General features: G+C 42.3%; 2 protein-coding genes across 2 annotated transcripts in view; both read left to right on the plus strand.

Annotated features, from left to right (window-relative positions):
• Positions 1–6,703: 6,703 nt before the first annotated feature.
• On the plus strand, positions 6,704–14,657 carry slc16a9a (solute carrier family 16 member 9a; the record flags this gene model as incomplete). The annotated part of the gene is made up of 6 exons (XM_083774665.1): positions 6,704–6,781; positions 8,413–8,666; positions 11,143–11,286; positions 12,554–12,649; positions 13,236–14,117; positions 14,473–14,657. Exons 1-6 carry the CDS (start codon positions 6,771–6,773, stop codon positions 14,655–14,657), a joined length of 1,572 nt encoding a protein of 523 aa, XP_083630791.1. The 5' UTR covers positions 6,704–6,770.
• Positions 14,658–17,383: 2,726 nt separating this feature from the next.
• LOC310866035 (protein FAM13A-like) overlaps positions 17,384–19,408 on the plus strand; it is a 28,069-nt gene continuing 26,044 nt past the window's right edge. Inside the window, exons 1-3 of the mRNA XM_083775325.1 lie at positions 17,384–17,635; positions 18,064–18,265; positions 19,134–19,343. Of these exons, the coding sequence (XP_083631451.1) occupies positions 17,606–17,635; positions 18,064–18,265; positions 19,134–19,343 (442 nt within the window). The 5' untranslated portion in view covers positions 17,384–17,605. The remainder of the gene's footprint in view (positions 17,636–18,063; positions 18,266–19,133; positions 19,344–19,408) is intronic.

Genomic DNA, 19,408 nt, shown 5'->3' on the forward strand with positions numbered 1-19,408 from the left:
TAAAATGAAACCAAACCATTTTACACAAGAGTTAAATTATTGTTAAACATCTGCATTACTTAAGTACATTTACAAGAAGTCTATACACTATTAGAGAATGTAGAAGAATTGTTATTTTGATCAATGTTTGCCTGTTTCTCCTATGGTACCAACATCAATACAGCATGGACATTCTTTAGTTTGGGTTCTGCAAGGCTAAATCTCATCATGGTGGTCTGTGGCTCAAATGCAGAATAAATAAAGGGCCTTGATATGAAAAGTGTTAAACCACTGGTTTATATGCTTTTCACGGATCAGGTGTTTGCATTGAGCGAGGCTGGTGTTCCACTTCCTGTAAAGTGCTATAGGAAGAAAAGGAAAAAAACAGTTCTCTCTCGTAAGGGCCTTTTGGCATTCCTTTAACTTCACAGGGTACATTTTAATCCTCTTTCTTTCTGTCTAGCCATGGAGAGAGGCTGATACTGAAGAAATATATCTCTGGCTGGCCTTCTTCAAGCCATTGCAGCGATGTTAATCTACTCACAACCACTTCATGTGCTGTAAATCTCTTACCCTGGTCATTTTCTTTCACACATGGCACCTTGCTTCGCCTCTGGCCGGGAGCCCGTAGCCAACGTCAGTCATTTCCTGGCCCAACCTGGTTTAGACTGGCTCAAACCGGTTGAAGGTCGACTGAAGGCCTCACATGACTCTCCCTGGACAGTTTGGTGTGATAAAGTTTTATAATAAGAGTGCACTAACCCCATGATGTTAGTGGACTGGGCAGGGATGGGAACCTGTGTCCAGTGCCCAACTTGCTAAGCCGTCAGGTCTTACGAGGAACCAAAAAGTATTCGCATAAAGCTGCAACTATCTTCTTAGAGATTATTCTATCGATTACTTTTTTTATACATTTCGAGAGCCATTTTCCTTCAGATTTGTAAGTGAGAAAATTGATTTATCTGATTAATCACCTAAGGCTCCTAAGCCCTATTTTATATGTCAATAAATCGACTAAATTTGTTAATCTGCTATTTTCACTATCTTAGAAAAGGGTTTATTTTATCAATTAAATCAGTTTAAATGTTGCACCCCTACATCCACTTCCACACGACGATGCTTGAACCACATCACAAAGGTGACCAAAACAAAGTAAACAATTTGCTGACTGCAGATACACAACTGCATGTGTGTGTGTTTCTGCTATGATAGGGTTTTCTGTTACAGTCCTGGCATGCAACCCGAACTAATCCCAGCAGGAATCTGGACTGGAGGTTCGGTGCATCCATGCTGGGTGTTTGAGCGGCCTTCGTCCAGAGCAGGCTTCATCATGGAACCAGCAGAGAGGTTTATCCACATGGCAGGCTCTCGCTGTGCATTTACCATTTTACGCCCGTCAAGCCTCTCACCCTGACAGGTTTCGTGGAAGGGACGCAGCGGGATGCTGCTCCTCGGTGCTCAGCGTTGCAGATGTGCAGACAGATGAGCGAAGAAAAATGAGAGAAGGAAAATATTATGTAATCAAAATCACAGATCATTCTTCATGTAAAGCTGCAGGGATGCAAAGGTGTGTGTGTGTGGGCTATTCACATGTGGAACCAGGTTACCTTGTCTGTTGACTAGAATTCATGCTTAGTTACGCTGCTATTCCGATCTGACACTTATAAGTCTTTCTGGATAACGGTGTCTGCTCTTACATTTCTTAATGTTGTAGCCAAGTTTTAAGAACATTTCTCCGTTATTTTTTTAAAAGACTAATCCTTACTCTGGTCTGTCAGACTAGTCAGTCTCGAATACTACAGACCTTGATTTGGACTCAATATGATACCCATACAGTACCATACCAAATGGGATAATATGTGCCTGGCTGGGTGTATTGTGTATGAGCTTAAATTGCTATAGTTTTCACAGTACATTATGTTAAAATGTTTTGTGAGACTGACGGATACAAGTAAACGCCTCAAGTGTTAACATTATGCAAGTGTGTGTGCATGTGTATTGTATATAGGCTACGATATGTAATCTAACCTCCAGCAGCTTGCAGATGAGCTGAGGTATGTACAATAATAAATAGTAAGGAACAGTTTGTCTAGGCTAGTAATCTATATTACGCAACTATAACTAAGGGTCTTTGGAGAGAAAAAAAATAATTATGCAAGCAAGTGCACTTTAATGTATTTGACAAGTCAGTGAGAACTGTAACACTACCGCCCCTCTTGCTTGCACACAGGCCCCCATTCTCATTATCTCTGATACTGTAAGGAATCACATGTCAGTTCAGTACCAGAGAATGTAATTAAAGGGTCTACACACTTTTTTTTTCAGGGAGAAGGGGATTATAGATTGTAAATCTTCCCGTTAAGACGTTCCTGGCTGTGGACCTCGACTGTGGGAAATGGCATCAAAGTTCCCTCAAGAGTATTGGGTGCAGGTGTAGTGAAACACATTACTTCGCTAATCTTTCCCTCCACTGTAGTCTTAACTCTCTACATTGTTCCCTCTTTTATTGTCTTTTACTTCTATCCTCTAAAATAGAATAGAATACATTTTAATTATATAACTATGACAACCCTGGGGTTGTTGGGGTAGCTCATGTGGTGGTCATGGTTACTAACCTGGTATCTGTTTCAGAGAATGTTAGGAGGGCAGAGTGTGCCATCAGTGGAGATCTGGCCCACCTGATTGTCCCTCTACGCTTCAGGGTCCACTTGGTCACCTGTGTTTTTTTTTCTTTTCTTTCTTTCGTTGTGGAATAAAATATTTTCTACTTGGGACTGAACAGAGCTGCCTTGGACCTTCTTTAAATTCACCACTTTAGTGATGCCTAGGAATTGAACTACTCTCCCTCTGCCAGCCTGCGGAGAGCCTCGGTGGGAGTTTCCCTGGTAGAACATAGCATGTGGAAGGAACACGTTATTCCAACAAGTTCCTTTCCCCTCCATCAGGCGCCCCGGCTGCCCAGGGGGGGCAGTATAGAGACCAGGATTACTGCATGTTTTTTGTGAGGGTACTTACCCTATAGGGCAGGGGTTCTCAACCTGGGGGTCGGAGACATGGCCAAACCATTTCCGGGGGTCCCCAGCCAAAAACGTTGCCCTAGGAGACCCTCCCTCCCGGTAGGGTAGAGCAACTTATCCCTTGGACCTTGTTGAGTTTGTTTTAAGTAGTTAATTTAGTGTGTATATAAACACAGCCTAATTTCTGGATGTACACATTCGCTGTCTATCAGGTTTGTGATGGCTTAACCGCATCAGTGAGATTGTTTTTTTTATTTTTTTATATTTATTGATAATGCAGATATCATTTACAACAATGAATTACAGAATCATGATTTATTTTTTATTTTTTTAAACAAGACAAGACAAACTAAAAAAGGAAAAGACAAAAAACAGTAAAAACAAACCCCCCCACCCACCACCCACCCCAACCCCAGAAAGGAAAACTACACAGCTCTCAGTACTCTGTATTGTACACAACACCTCTTGACAGCAACAACTCGGATAAATACATGAAAATAACAATATAAATAAAACTAAATCAACCCAGAGGAGATATTGAAGGTAGAACCTCAAGGAACCTGCCCCATATATTTTCAAAAGTAGCAGGCCTTCTTCTTACATTGTACAGTATCTTTTCAGGGGTACAGTATGATGAAAGCTCATTCAGCCAGTGTCTCTGTGAAGGTGATTTTTCAGATTTCCAATTAACCAAGATGATTTTCTTCGCAGCTGTACTGGCGAGTAACACAAAGTATGCTTTGTTGAAATTTGTGTTGATCAATGTAACGTCACCCAGTAACCAGATTCTTGGATCATGTGGTATTTCAACCTCTATGATATCAGAGACAGTAGACAAGATGAACTTCCAATAATCAATTTAACACCCGTTGTGTAAAATACATTTTAGGGGGTTTAGAGGGTTTATTTTGATTATTAGGCCCAAACCGCAGTTACCCACACCAATGATTCGCCATACAACTCCTTGCATCCAAACCGAGTAGTTGCATGAAACCATTATCCCCAATGGAAGTTGCAAGGAGTTGCATTGGTGTAACGTGTCCTTAAAACTGTTTTGTTGCAAGGAGTTGCATTGGTGTGGTTTGGGCCTTAGGCAGTTAATTACAGGGCTTAAAGTTCTCAGTCCTGGGGACTGATTTCAGTCCTGCGGATTTCATAGGGGTCATTTAATGAGATCAGTGCAGATTTGAAAAAAAATATTTCTCAGTCTTGGGGATTTTTTGGGGCTTTAAGCCCTGTAATTAGCCATGAGTTAATTAGCCATTAGTCTGGTACTATAGAGGGTATTTAAAAAAACCTGCTTTGCACAGACAATAACATACTTCACTCGGTTGAGGTCTGCTAAGCAAGTGAAAGTGAGGCATGGCTAACACCAACATAAGGGTTATCTGCACAGTAGTCAAGTCAGGTCTAGATAAAAGCATGTAGGCCTATAAAAGGACTTGACCTTAGATAAAAGCCTCGGCTGCAAAAAGCTACATTTCATCACTCAGTTTATCTGTTTGCCCAATTTACAATTACTGTCCATCATTGCACCTTGATTTTTAAATGTCGATTTTTCATGAAGGCTGCAGGGAAAACAGTTAAAAGAAGGGAAAAACAGCACAGTTCAAATCTGTTCTTGTTCTTGTTATTGAGAGATTAGCTGTTTATAATCAAGCACTATAGTACATAGATCAGACGTGTCTAGGACATGTCTAAAGTCCGGACCAGGGGCCAATCATGGTACGAAGCCAGATTATATGGCCCTGGCCTCCGGCTTCCTTCTAAAATCTATTATTTATGGCCTGCTATTTTCAAATGGACGAAATGTATAGGGCTGAAGTGGTTAATGTATGTGTTTGTATTATTTGTTGAAATGAAGAAAATGCCAGCACTCATTGTACCGGTATGTCCTTTTCATATGAATTTATTTATCTCTGACGTTGATAACGAACGCGTTTCGGCCTGTGTGGCCTTCGTCAGCGTTTGTATTAATAACTATTTATTTTAAATAAATAATCAATATCTTTAAAGTAACTATAGTAGCCTAAAGTTGTCAAATAATTGTAGTGGAGTAAAAGTATAGGCCTATATTTGCCATTGAGATGTAGTGGAGTAGAAGTAAACGAATAGGCATACAGATAATGGAAATATGACAGGGAGGGCTCAAATAAAACAGGCATGTGAACAGAAAAAGTTTATTACATCAGTGTTAAGTACAGTCAGAGATGGGCAGTATTTGAAATACATGTATTTGAAATACGTATTTGAAATACTTTTTTGTATTTTGTAATTTGTATTTTGCTGAGATGGAAGAAATGAGATGTATTTTGTATTTAGATACATTTTTTGACCCAGTAGGCCTATTTGTATTTTGTATCAAAATATATTTTCAATATATTTTGCCCATCAGAGATGGGCAGTATTTGAAATACTTTTTTGTATTTTGTAATTTGTATTTCGATGGGGATGGAAGATGTATTTTGTATTTTGTATTTAGATACATTTTTTGACCCAGTATTTGTATTTTGTATCAAAATACATTTTCAATGTATTTTGCCCATCTCTGAGTACAGTAATGTACAGTAGACCATGTGATATAAAACATATGGTATGACAGACAGATGCAGGGTGGAACGAGCACTTTGGGTACAACGGGTATTGCATAGCCAGGTGCAGGGCATGGATCTCCAACTTTATCGTTACCGACTCGGTGCTCTCTATACAGCTGGGCAGTCGGGCACCATACCTTTATAAATATATAATGTATGACGTATGAACACAATACTTTTATATTATGCATCTGCAATGATTAGTTGGTGGTTATAAAAGCAGTATATCCTACCTATAGATGATACATATAGCAGTACAGCCTTCAGGCTACAGTAAAGTATTTCTCTGCTGCATTAGGATTATGAGCACCAAAGTCTATTGATGTCGACCTGCCAGCTATACAACTGGACTCTGACACACACACACACACACACACACACACACACACACACACACACACACACACACACACACACACACATCCTCATTGTCTCCCATTAGGCCAAAGGCCATGGAAGTCGGAAGTCCTGAAGATAATTATCTTATCATCATAATATGATGATAAGATATCGGCCTATTATAGCGCCACCAGGTGCCCACAAGTTCACAACCTTCCTGACCTGGCGGAGACCTGTGCTGCACTTTTTCTTATTGTCATCTCTGTCTTTTGTTTATTGGTCACCATTGCAGGTGTAGCCAGGACCTCCTGGTTTAGTTAACCCCACCACCAATAAAGCCAGGTGCAGCCGCCATGCTGTTCTGCTACACTGATGCATCATGCATGGTTATTATGCAATGTCCGTCTAAGATTAAGTTGCACTTGCACTGTTGTGGTACTTTCTTGCCACGTTTATGATGTTTTTGTCCTTTTTATGGCACCAGAAACATAACTTTGGTCCATACATAGATAGGCATCATAGGCTGTATGGCGCTATGATGCCATAAAAACGGGGAGACAAGGACCTCACGGGCGACAAATATTGTATTGAGTTTCAGTTCCGTACGTAGGTTACATCACTGCGCTGCTAGGGAGGCTGGGAGGGCGTTCATTCCTGTCATCACCAGCGTCAACGCGCGCCCACCCAGTGCGCTGTGCCGTGTACAGTACATGCTGGTGTTACTGTATTGACAACAACCGGTTCAGACTGGATGGATGGCAATAACAATGTTACCAGGAGGTAGACTTCACACAACCAGACCCTGCACACCCAGGGAATTTTGCCCAAATGTAACCAGAAAATGAAGATTTGGTGTTTTTTTTGTTTTTTTCGTTTTTTTTCGTGGTGCCCTATTTGAGACGAAAACTACTTTCTTTGTAGCTAAAAAAAAGATGTGGAAGGGTCCTGAGGAGCCCATCAGGTAAAACTGAGTTAGTGTTTGTTTGACTTTGAGCCATTATTGGCTATAGTCTGTTGCGCATGGAATGCAGTGCATGATTGTGTTCTTTAGTCATGATGACTAAAGACGTGGATGGGAGATGAACGCAATTATGCACCAGTTGCACCCCCTCTGCTACTACCCATCTGGATGAAATACGTTCCCACTAGATTGTGTGTTGTAGTTGCCGCCTGCTCGCCGCTGGGCGCACATGGTCATGGAGGAAGCGCTGAATAGCGCTGCGCTCCTCTTCCCTCCTCCCTAAAGCTGGACCAGCAGAAACAGCTTTGAACCGGTTTGTTCACCGGCTATAAAACGCATATAAATTGGATACAAGTATGCGAATCGCCGATGGTGCCGGGCGCACCATTTGCGCTTCAAATGTTCCGCATCATCACCCGCAAGTGATGGCTTTGTTTTCTACATGCTACTGCACAGCGAAGACAGGGACAGCAGCATCCAGCTCTCCCTGTAGGTAGGGTAGGAGCGCACTTAATCTGCAGGCGCCTGGCTGCTGCTGCTGCCCTATTCTGATTGTTATTGCTGAGGTGAGTATTGTGCATGCATGGTGTGTTTTTCCTTTGTTTTTCACCTCCCAAAACAAACACTGTGCACGTTTTATCACTAGGCCTACTCTACTTTTCCAGAATGACAAGTTGGTATGCTAGAATAGTCCAGGGAGTGTTTTTGAATTGGGGCATTTTAACCCTTATAATCCATTCACTGGAGAACTGTCTGCTATAATAACCTGGGGAACTGTGTGATAATATGTACAAAATTCTGTACATTTTTTTTGTAAACTGCTCCCTAACTAAACAACCTTGCTGATATTTATGGAAATGTACACCAACTTCCTCCTGGTTAGTGGAGCTGAGACTTTGTTGATGTTACTGCCTGCAGCACTGGTGCTGTTGCTGCATAAAGTCGCTCCCAGCCTGCACAAATTATTTATGAGAAAAGGTTGAAAAACATCTTCTGTCAGCAGAAGAAACTGGGCATGTCTCTTAGTGTCTTGAGGTCAGAATAACAGTAGGTGGGGAGTTAAAGCAACTGAATCAGAACAAAGCAGGTTAAGGTACAGTTTAAGGGGAGGCAACGGGCATTCCCGCTTGCTCTCCCCTCCTTCAAGGTGTGGTTTCAGAGGATAGGACAAAAGGGGCAGCTCGCTATGGGTTAGGTGCAGTCCGTCTGTGTTCAAGACCTAAGACAGGTGACCTGCCTGCCTGCCCGGCCAGGCAAGAACTCCAAGCCGCCTTCTCTACATCAAGGCTGTCCGTAAGTGTGCTGTAGAGTGAGCGAGTGCTATTACAAAGACTGTCAGGGCTCTTATGAGAAATGTTTCCTGTGTGCTCATGTAGTGGAAATTGAGAGTCAAAGTCTAATGCTGTTTTCACCATAATGTATTATCATGCATTTTTCAACGCATCGTTCATCACTCATCTGTTAAGCATGTGTTTTTAATGACAAATGTTTCCCCCTTCTCTTTTTTTTCTCCTATATGTAGCCGTCCTACATCAAGGTTGTATCAGAACCCAAAGAACAACTCCTCCAGCACAACCATGACTTCATCAGCCAAAACATTGGACGGAGGCTGGGGGTGGGTGATTGTCGCAGCCTGCTTCATGGCTCAGTTTCTGGCCTATGGAGCACCTCAGTCGGTGGGGGTCCTCTACCCAGAGTGGCTGCACATCTTCCAGGAGGGCAAGGGCATGACGGCTTGGGTGGGCTCCCTGGTCTCCGGAGTCGGACTCATTGCGAGTGAGTAGTTGATACAGCTGCATTAATCCTGCCAATGTGGGTCATTGACAGTGTCTGTGGTCAGTCAAGTTAGACCGCATACACATTACATGCCGTAAGGAAGGGACTCAGTTAAGGTCAAATTAATGGATGGATATTGTTGATTTGATTTTGTAGTGTTATAGAGTAGGCACTTTTACTGAACGTTTTCTAAACAGTCCAATTTTAAATCTTACCTTAAGTTACATCAGCATCTGAGAACTGTGCTCAGCTGTAAATGTATACACCTGTTCCAGTTCCAGTGGCTTGTTACTGTGGTGGCTGGGTGGGAACCTCAGTTGACTTGTGCTCTTGTTACCGTAACACACATTTGCGTAGTATCACAATTTAAGACTCATCTACCGCTCACCTACCTGTATACACGCCAAAGTAACTTCCTTCAGTTGCATAATACGACACAAAGCCAGGTCAGGAAGCTCGCTGCAGACAAAAGATTGGTCCAAAACTCTGTATAAAGACGTACATGTGTAGTAGCGATATTGGCTTTCACTTTACATTGTACAATCCCAGAGGAGCAATTTATTTGTTTTCTACGGTACGGTAAATTCCCATGAGTCAGCAAAAAAGATGTACATTTTCTACTATGAAAGATATCCATAATGGCTGTGAAAGAGTATGTCTTACTTTAGCACCTCTAGTTCAATGGCAAAGAAGAATCGGTGGTATCAATATCAGCTTGGCACTTGTCTCGCTGTGTACCTGAAGTGCTGAGTTGTTTTTCATAGATTTTTTATCTGGAGTAAGCCAAGTGCAAGTCATCCCTGCTATGAATGTTAGATCACCTAGCACGTCTGTAACCACAGAAGGAAGTGGAAAATAGAAACTGAGATTGAATGTACGGTATCTCCATTGTATGATCTACTGTAGCAAGGTTATACATCGTTCTATTATCTCAGTTTAACCACTTAACCACTCACAACACGTCACATCAGTCTTGACGTGTTGTGCTAGTAGAAGTTACATTTATTGAAAACGTTTGAAAATGTTTGCCGAAAGTGGTTATATTGCTCAAAGAATGAAAGGAAATAATCCCTGAAAGTTTGCATGCAAGATGATACCGACATTTGAGACTGGAGAGTGAATGTCAGAATTTGTCATGAGACATTAGGAAAACCTAATGTTATTAAACAACAAACATTTTATCAAACCACTAATAAATGTTAAACCAATAAAACCAGCCTTGCCACAGACAACCAATCATATTTGTAATACTTCTTGCAAGCAAACTGACGCTCTGACTGATAATAGATGCTGCAGCTGGAGCATGCTGTTTTAGTTGACATTTACGATTAAGGAGGAGGCTGTCTGCTAACCAGATCTGTCCTCATGCTGTCCTCGCCCTTTTCCAAAGTGGTTAGGGGAAAAGTCATGACTGGGCAAATCTCGCCTCGGGCTCCAGCCAAGTACTGGACACGTGTCACAGCTGTATGACAGTCGCAGCATTGCAGTCCCCTCGTCCATGACACCAGGCTGCTCGCCCCACTGTTCGAACGTGGGATGAGCCATAGGAAGGCAGGGTTCAGTGCCATAATTGCAGATGGTTCACCCTCCCACCAGGATAGTGGAGTTCCAATTGAGAATTCGATATGTGTTATAAGAAGTGGCTCCCATAAAACCAGGGCAGTCTCACACGCATAGAAACTCACTCACACAAATTCAGTTTTTGTTGAGTGGTTGAGTGATGGAGAGCAGCTCTGGGATATTATTGTATTCAATATGACCTGGCAGCTTCCTGATGCTTCATGCACTGTAAAATCATGAATGTTAATTATTACAGTGCACAAATTGATCCATCAATCATTTTACATACAGTTCATACAGTTAATTTAACATTCAACACATTAACACCATTTTTGTTTTACCTGATGTTAGAAAGGAAAGCAAAGAAACTACACAATTACGCACCCTCTAGAAGCTAGTGTCAAATTATTGTAGCTCGATTTAGGTTCTCTGTGCCATGTGAGGACATGGAGGACAGTCACAAGTTTAGTGAACACATGCATGTGGAAGAGATCAAAGAAGCAAGACACTGTACACTGTGTTTGAATGAGCCTCCAGTCCTGGAAGATGTTTTTCTTACATAAGATGTTGATGACAAAATGGTCACGATAAAGGAATATCCAGGAAAAGCCTGCTGTGTGTATCTAATATTGAGCATTATGTTTCCCTGTCATAAAAATAGCATCCCATGTATGAGTATTATTTTCCTCTTTGTTTTGGTCTTTTGTTTGTTGGGAAACCGATCTGCCTCTTTCAACCCAAGGATCCGGAAAAATAACACACAAATTGGTATCGTATTTTTGTTGCCTTTGTTCCCCCAATTTCCCCCCCTCCTTAACTCACTGTCCATCTGTGTGTCTGTCTCTCTCTCTTTGTGTCTCTTTGACTCGCTCTTTCTCTGTATCTCTCTTTGTATCTCTCTCCCCCTCTCCCTCAGGTCCTGTCTGCAGTGCCTGTGTGGACAACTTCGGGGCACGTCCTGTGACCATTTTCAGCGGTGTGATGGTGGCGGGGGGGCTGATGCTCAGTGCCTTCGCTCCCAACGTTCAGTTCCTCATCTTCTCCTATGGGATTGTTGTCGGTAAGGGAAGCCCAACGAAAGCCTCTCTGGTCGATCCTTCTGCTTATAATAACAAAATATATTGTTTCTGACAGTTAGAGAGAGTCAGAAATAGCACGATAGAGAGGGGGATGACATGCAACGCTTTGCTTCAGATTCAAACCAGGACCAGCTGCAGGAAGTACTATAGCCTTATTGATGTGGTATGCACTGTTGCAGGGGAGCTCCGTTCCATTGCATTTTATAATGCTGACGCAAAAGCGAAACCTGAAATGAGTCTGGAGACCAAAGATATGTCCCCTGTTGCCTCAAATTGACCCCTTCACAGTGAGTGGAATGTTCTTGTTCACGCAGTGGTCAAGACTCCTAATCCAGTGTAACAAGTTTCACTGACAGAAACAATATGATTATATGAACCATGACACTAAGGATTTTACTGTGTGGGTGGGAGTCAGCCATGATTCTCATCCCTTCCAAAACACTTTCGAGATTTTATAATTGTACAAGAACGAAGGTCATTTGGTCTAACCACAATGTAAGACAGGCTAACCATCCTTTTCTTCCATTTAGTCAATGCCATTTGCATTCATGCAGAGCATGCTTGGTCGCGGTCTCAACTTTTAGCAGCATGCCAGTTTTGCAGTGTCTTTGTTTTATGTGTGGTGTTGACAAGGCTGTTAAATGATGGCCTGGTCCCATCCGCACGTGACTGTTGATGCCTCTAGTGGCACCCCCCCACTCCCACAGTCTGCCCACTCAGGCCCCATCTCCACCTGTTATCTAATGCTTAGTGACAGCCTGACAGGCAAGCTGCGCTGTAGGCTGGTCAACCACGTCAGCCTTCTCTTGTGCTGCCTGAGAGTGGAGGCCATACATATCTGAAAGACAGCCGTCTATTTTTGGAGAGTCCCTCAGTCCATGGCTTTGACTCTGCTCACACGTGCATCTCATTCTCTGTTAATGCTCATCGAGTGATGAGCCAGATTCACTGAGGGTCAACATTATAATTATGGAAGGGATTGATGTGTAATTCATCTCTGCCTGCAATGATCTTCTGACTCAGGGGTGTATACAGTAACAGATCTTGCTTATGTGTGTTTGAACTGTAAGCTAATCACAAACATTGCAGACTTTCTGTACACAAACAGTAAGCAAATATATTGTACCATTGTATATTCATAATTTAAACAAATGCATCATGACACATGTAGCAAGATTCTGATTACAATTACTACTGCAGTATACAGGTTTTTAACTGCTGTCTCTCTTTGTTTTTTCCACCCTACAGGCTTGGGCTGTGGCCTAGTCTATGCTGCCACTTTGACCATCACCTGTCAGTACTTTGACAAGAGACGAGGCCTTGCCCTCGGCATTGTCACCACAGGTACTGCAGCCACCCTCTGCTTTGCGCTCTCTGTCTGCAAAACTGCTCTCCCTGCTCACTTCTTTCATGTATGAACAGCCAGGAATCTAGGGATACTAAGGTAGGGTAGTAGTAGCTATGTGGTCTAGTGGGTTAGGGACATGGACTGTTGACCAATGACTCAACCAGGTTGACTGGAAGTCAATAATGTAATCCCCATCTCTTTTAAGCAGCGGGACTGTGTACATTTTGGTCTGCAACATCATAGGTTTAGGATTTGTAGGGATTTATTTATTTTTCAATCCAATCCAATCCAATTTATTACTATAGCACATTTCATAAAACAAGTGCTGCAAAAAGTAAAATACATGCATAAAAACTATCAGAAAAATAAAAGGATACATGTAATGAGTAATAAAGTTTAGAAAAAAGAATGCAAGTTAGATACCAAGAGATTTTTAATTCAAAGTACCCACTGTCAAAGTATAAAAGTCAGGAAGCAGCTAGCTCTCATTAGACATGTAAATCTCTAAGCTTTTTATTTACTGACTTCACCAATTTATTGAGACAAGTTGTACTAAATCGATGCCTTCCTCTGCCCACCCAGGGACCAGCTTTGGAGCTTTCATCTACGCTACAGCTCAAAATGAGCTGATTGTGCTATTTGGCTTAGACGGTTGCCTGCTCATCGTTGGAGCCCTTGCACTGAACCTGATGGCCTGTGCAGGCTTCATGAGGCCACTCAACATGCCAGGGTACTACCTCAAACAGAAGGCTGCCCTGGAGCGCGACAACGATGAACAGCTCTTTGAGAAGCCCCCAGTGGATGAGTTGAAGATCGCACCAGGTTCCAGCACCGCTGACCCGGAGAAGGCTCTGATGATGGCCAAGGAGCTGCTCATCACCATCGATGGCCAGGACCTCGTCATCCAGACGGAGAAGAAACAAGGCGGCCTCCTGGCCACCTCGGCCATCGTCAAAGTCATCAAGAAGAAGTGGCAGGCGTACTCCAAGTACATGCACGCCATGGCGGACATCATGCACGACCGCGTCCTGGTGGCCTTCTGTGTGTCCGTCTTCCTGTTCAGCCTGGGGGCTTTTCCTCCTGTGCTCTTCATGGAGGACGTGGCGCAGAGTCAAGGCTTGATCGAGGACGTCAGCATCATTCCCCTGGTGTCCATCGTGGCCATCGGCACAGGGGTGGGCAAGCTGGTGCTGGGCACCCTGGCGGACGTCCGGTGGATCAACAGCATCTACCTATACGCTTTCACCCTGTTTGCGGCGGGCACAGCGCTGCTACTCATACCCATCGCTAAGAGTTACTTGGGACTGCAGATCCTCTCTGCCATGGTGGGCTTCTTCTCTGGGAACTGGTCACTCACCTCCTACATCACCACCCAGATCGTGGGTCTGGAGAAGCTGACCCAGGCCCACGGCATCCTCATGTGCTTCGGAGGCTTTGGAATCGTGCTTGGACCACCCGTTGTGGGTAAGGGGACTTCACCTACATCCCAACAAGTAGTTAGCAATGATTGTGTAAATTAGTGGTTTGGTTGCTGGATGATTGTATGTATGCAATCATCGTTAAAATGGAGAACACATACCGTACTTAGTTTAGAATTCTTTGTGCAGACAGGAACTCTCGTGAGGTCAAGTGTTTTGATATCTCAAGCATTGGAACATTTATTTGGCTTGGCAGACAGTCAGTGGGAGTGGGTGAACCTCGAAACCTCGTTGGCCTGTGACTTTAGCTGACTCCAGCATCTTTCAGGAAACTTTGCTGACTGCTATCGGCCACAATTCATCTTTGTTTCTTCTGTTGTCTCTTGTTCCATCATTTCCAGGGTGTTTCTTTGACTGGACACAATCGTACGACCTGGCGTTCTACTTCAGCGGGGTCTGTGTGCTGCTTGGAGGATTCACTCTCTTCCTGCTCGCTCTGCCCTGCTGGGACAGAAGGAAGTCTGAGAGCTGCAGACCAGACATCCAGTATACCAGCAGCTGTGACAAAGTGGCCTCTGTAGCCTGAACAACACTGTGACCTGACACAAAGACCTTACAGTACCATCACCTACGGCTGCCTAACAATCTTCTGCTAATAAACTGTTCATACAGTTAGCCCATGAGGAGTTTAACCACTCAAACCATATATGACCAGAGTACCCCAGGGCTCTACAGTCTACACAAAATCGCTTTGCCGGTATTGGCTAATTTACAAGATCACAATGCATCACGTTACAACGCAGTGTGAGCTTGTAGATCTGCTATTTTCTAGGATCGTTCGCCCCCAGAATAGGGATGCTAAGGTCCATGTGCTAAATTTCTCTTTCCTTGACACAGGGAAGCGTTTGGTTTCAGGTGCCAGATTTCCATATACAGAAATACAAATGTACAGTATACCTAACAAACAGCTTGAAGCACATACAGTATACAGTACTATACCAGGCCTATTTCTCTGGAGCTTGCCTGTGTTTCTGAGAGTTCTTACACTGTACTGTACAGTACTTGAGAATCAGAAGCCTGTGATGCAGAAGTTTTTATTTTATTATTGCCTCATTTTACGAGGCCAATCCACAGTTGTTAGTCTCTCAGATCCATGATCCTGTTTACCTGTTTACTCTACCTGTAGTAGATAATTATTTTCACTTTCATAAAAGAGGCATTATTTTCAGTGACCCTTGGGAGCACAGCATTATGCAGTAGGTCACCACAAGTGTCCTGGCCTGGTGGGTAATGTTTGTATTCATAATTGAATTAGCGCACGCTAATGATTGTTCACATCAGTCTGCGTTGCTGAGCTGTAATGCCAAATTTCCAATTCCAAAGACTTTCCTGGGAATTTCACCTGGAAAACACTGTAGATCACAAGAATTGGAAATGAGGGAATGCACTTTAATGTCGTACTGTAATTGATTCTTGCTGTTTTTTGTGTTAGTTCGTTTTTTCATTTTCCCGTTTAGTTTTGTTGTTTTGTTCTGTTGTCTGTGGAGTGTAACTATAATCCCTGTGTATCGTACCAAAGCAAAGATGGCGGTGAATGCCTGTCAGCACAATATGCCTGTTGAACTATCTATATGCCTTGCCCTGAATCAAACATAACTGTTGTTCTCAGCTGCATTACCTTGTACCGTATTTGAACTGTCTGAAATAGTTTGAATTTGAAACATATACCTCCTGTTTTCTTAATCAAGTCCAAGACCTTCCTGAATAGTTTGTCACATGTGTATAGCAGAGGGAGAATAATCATTTCCATTGTAGCATGCTGATAATCTCTCTCTGTCGCATGAACCTATTCACTGCATCTACTTTCACCAGGCTGGACCTTGCCAATTTTGTTTAATTGTTCGTTTAAATATATATATGTGCTTGTGTGTGTTTGTGTATGTGTGTGTGTGTGTGTGTGTGTGTGTGTGTGTGTGTGTGAGTGCGCGCGTGCATGTGTGTGTCACACGGTGTGTGTGTGTGAGAGAGAGAGAATGTGTCTGCAATCTGCATACATATGCATAAATGTATTTTGAAATAGCTCTAATTTTGTAAAGTACTCTGTTATAATGTCAATTTTTATATGCACTGAGCCAGTCATAGATTCACCATGTATGTAGGCCTTCTGTAAAGAAATGTATGCTATTTGATGATTTGCTTTTAAAAGGTAGATATTATTATGATTATAATGAATACTTTGCAGTAGGCTATTATGGTCACTTGAAAGGTGTACAGTATGTATGTACAGTACAACTATTAGTCTGCTACACACATCTGCTTTATAGATGAGATTATTTGCAATTGAATGTGTAAAACTACAACTGGGACAATGGTGTTTTACTTTCTGTAGAAGTTATTTGACTTATTTTCATACTTGTAGAAGGTGTACAGGGTGCAAATGAAGTACAAAAAACACAGAAAGACAAGAGACAGTTATTTGGCTGTCGCTTAATTTTTTAACTACTTATTTTATATGTCAGTATTACAGTATTTATGCCTGTTGGTCTGTTATTTTATTTTGTTATTTAAAAATACCAATAAAAATATATTTGAAATTCTTAAGTAGAGTGTCAGTGTTTATCCATGGTAATAATTACCATCCTTTTCAAGAAGTACACCTAGGCAGGCTGGGTGTACTCAGAGCCATGGTGTACTGTACTTAAGTTGTCAGTGTCACGGTGACCCAGCTGAAGTTAATTGTTAATGTGGGTGTTGTCACTGTTGTGCCAGGCTGCCAGCAGATGGTGGTCCTGGATAATTAGTGTTAGACTGTTATTCCTCTCTTATTTATTTTCCAGTCACCCATTCAGATGTGATCTGAAAAGGGTCAACAATAAGTCAGTGTACTTCAGTGTCTCATTCGGAGTCATTGCGATTCCGATGCAGTGATGCATGTTGTTATTGTCCCAGCTTTACATTGGGCATGGTTGCCATGTTTGGAGGCGCTGTGTGAAATCTCTCCACAGGACCAGCGACCTCGCCTTCATGTGCCAGGAGGACTGGAAAATAATTACTGTTCTTGGGGAAAGTAAAAACGCACTGTGCTTTTCCAATAGCTTAATTTGAGTGGAAATGTTTACGTTGGTTTTACTTTAAAAAATAAAAAGAATAACATATGATGCACACACTGCATCGATAATGAGTACCTTTTAGCCTCGTCTTGGCAACCGGCTGAAATCACCATGGCTACACTATTATGTCACATGACTAGCAACCTAAACAACTTCCCCGAGAGCCTTGATGGCTAACAGGCGACGACACTAATAATCGCGTTAGAATATTTGTATTTATTTATATAACCTCTATATTAGAGGCACTTCAGTTCCAGCAAATTCTGTGGGATCATGTCAACAATTATATTTCACGTGTTATATTTCAACTTTCCAATAGGTGGTTCGTTGGAGCATCATGTCGAGGAGGAAGGGGGACGTTTTGCCACACTTGGAAAATGAAGAACTGTCCTGTCCACTAAGCTGAAAAAAAGAAGGAAAAAAGATGGGAGCAAGCGCCTCAATATCTCTCTGTGTAAGTTGAACTTCTTGTGCCAGTTAATGCGGGCCAGTGTTTTTAGGAAATGTGTCAATTAAGCAAAAAGAAGAAAAAAAGTTGCAGGGGTTTTATGCAAGGGTTATTTTTTAATCATTAATGTAGGCTGCTACAAATAATTGAGCTAGTGGGTCAATGAAACTTTGTTCAGTTCACTGGGTTTTTACAATGTTGTTGTAATAACATCAGGATTATGTAAGTACATTTCTAGCTATTCGTGACCTCTTCAACAGTATCCGGGCCATTAATGAATAGCTAAGATAAGCAGTCTCTTCTAAATATATAACAGGGCATCAGTGCAATGTGGGGGATCGTCACATTCCAGAAAACACTCCTTTTATCTCATACTTTGAAGCCATAATGGGAAAACTAATGATACTAACAGTATGTTCCATCTCTCTGTGAAGAATGACCCATCTTCTGTGAGGATCGGGAGGTCTAATGTCAAAGTTGGCCCAGAGCCCACTACTCCATCCCTGGTTCCAAAGCTTGACCTAGGGTCCAGTTCTGTGTTTGGTGTGGCCCTGGAGAGGCTGAGAGAAGATGGGCAGCTGGCCAGTGGAGTGCCCCTCGTCTTGAGACAGATGGTGGAGTTTCTCGACAGAACTGGTAATTGAGATGCCATGATGCGTTCTGCGTACACAGTGACACAATATTTTGCCATTGCATTTTTAACTGAGTAAATGTTTCATCACCCGTTTCATTTCATTGTCACACTCTCTCAACATTACTCATACCTATTTTGACTTAGCCTACAGCTTTTCTCAATGGCTTGGAAGCATTTCTTGAAACTATGAACCTCATTCTCTTAACAGAGCCCCACATCATTAATGCAAATTGGCCATCACACTATGACATTCTGATTAAATCAGATTATTTATTTGTTCTCAATTTGATATACATTATTCTCGAGGAGAGTCAAGTAGAACTTGACTGTACTGTTTGTCCCCAGAGGGGTGGAGTTGGAGTTGTGCAACAGTGAAAATGTGTACGTAATGAGGGTTATATATATCCTACATTATTTTGGTGACATTTTTGTAGTGATTGACTGACTTGGTGCACAAGGCTATCATTTTGATTATATAAGAAATATTCTTTTGGTTTTGGGCATCAAAGTGATTGAGAAAATCTGTACTTACTGTACAACTAGGTTCAAGGTTGCACTTTATTGTTACATCTTGTGTACAGGACAGGTACATAAGAGTAAAACTTACTTTTGTTTGGCTTCCTTCAGCAGCATAGATAACAAAAACATCAATTACAGCAAGCACAGCAAACAAAGGGATAGAATAAAGAGTGCAAGAAAGAGCAAACAACGAGTCAAAAAGTACATGTGCGTGTTTTGTCTGATGTAGCAACGTTAGGTAAAGCTTATGTTCCATATCTATAGCAACAAATAGTTTAGAAAGGTGCAATTCGAGGCTATGTTCCATTATATTCAACATATTTAGAGACTAAAATCCTCTTCAATTCTCAGGAGTGCACCAGAGGGGTCTGTTTCGCCTGTGTGGCTCGGTGGTCCGAACCAGGCAGCTGAGGCTGCGCTGGGATCAGGGGGAGAGGATGGACTTCCAGCAGGAGGGTGACGTTCCAACAGTGGCCTCCCTCCTCAAGCTCTTCCTCCGAGAGCTTCCAAGTCCCCTAGTTCCAGAGCCTCAGCGTAAAGCTCTGGTTCTCAGCTTCACAGGTACAATAAGGATTTAGCCACACTTCAACCAACCACAACAATCCATAGGAAACGTACCGTAATTA

Source organism: Protomyctophum parallelum (assembly GCF_964188405.1).
Source record: "Protomyctophum parallelum genome assembly, chromosome: 10".
Taxonomy (NCBI): domain Eukaryota; kingdom Metazoa; phylum Chordata; class Actinopteri; order Myctophiformes; family Myctophidae; genus Protomyctophum; species Protomyctophum parallelum.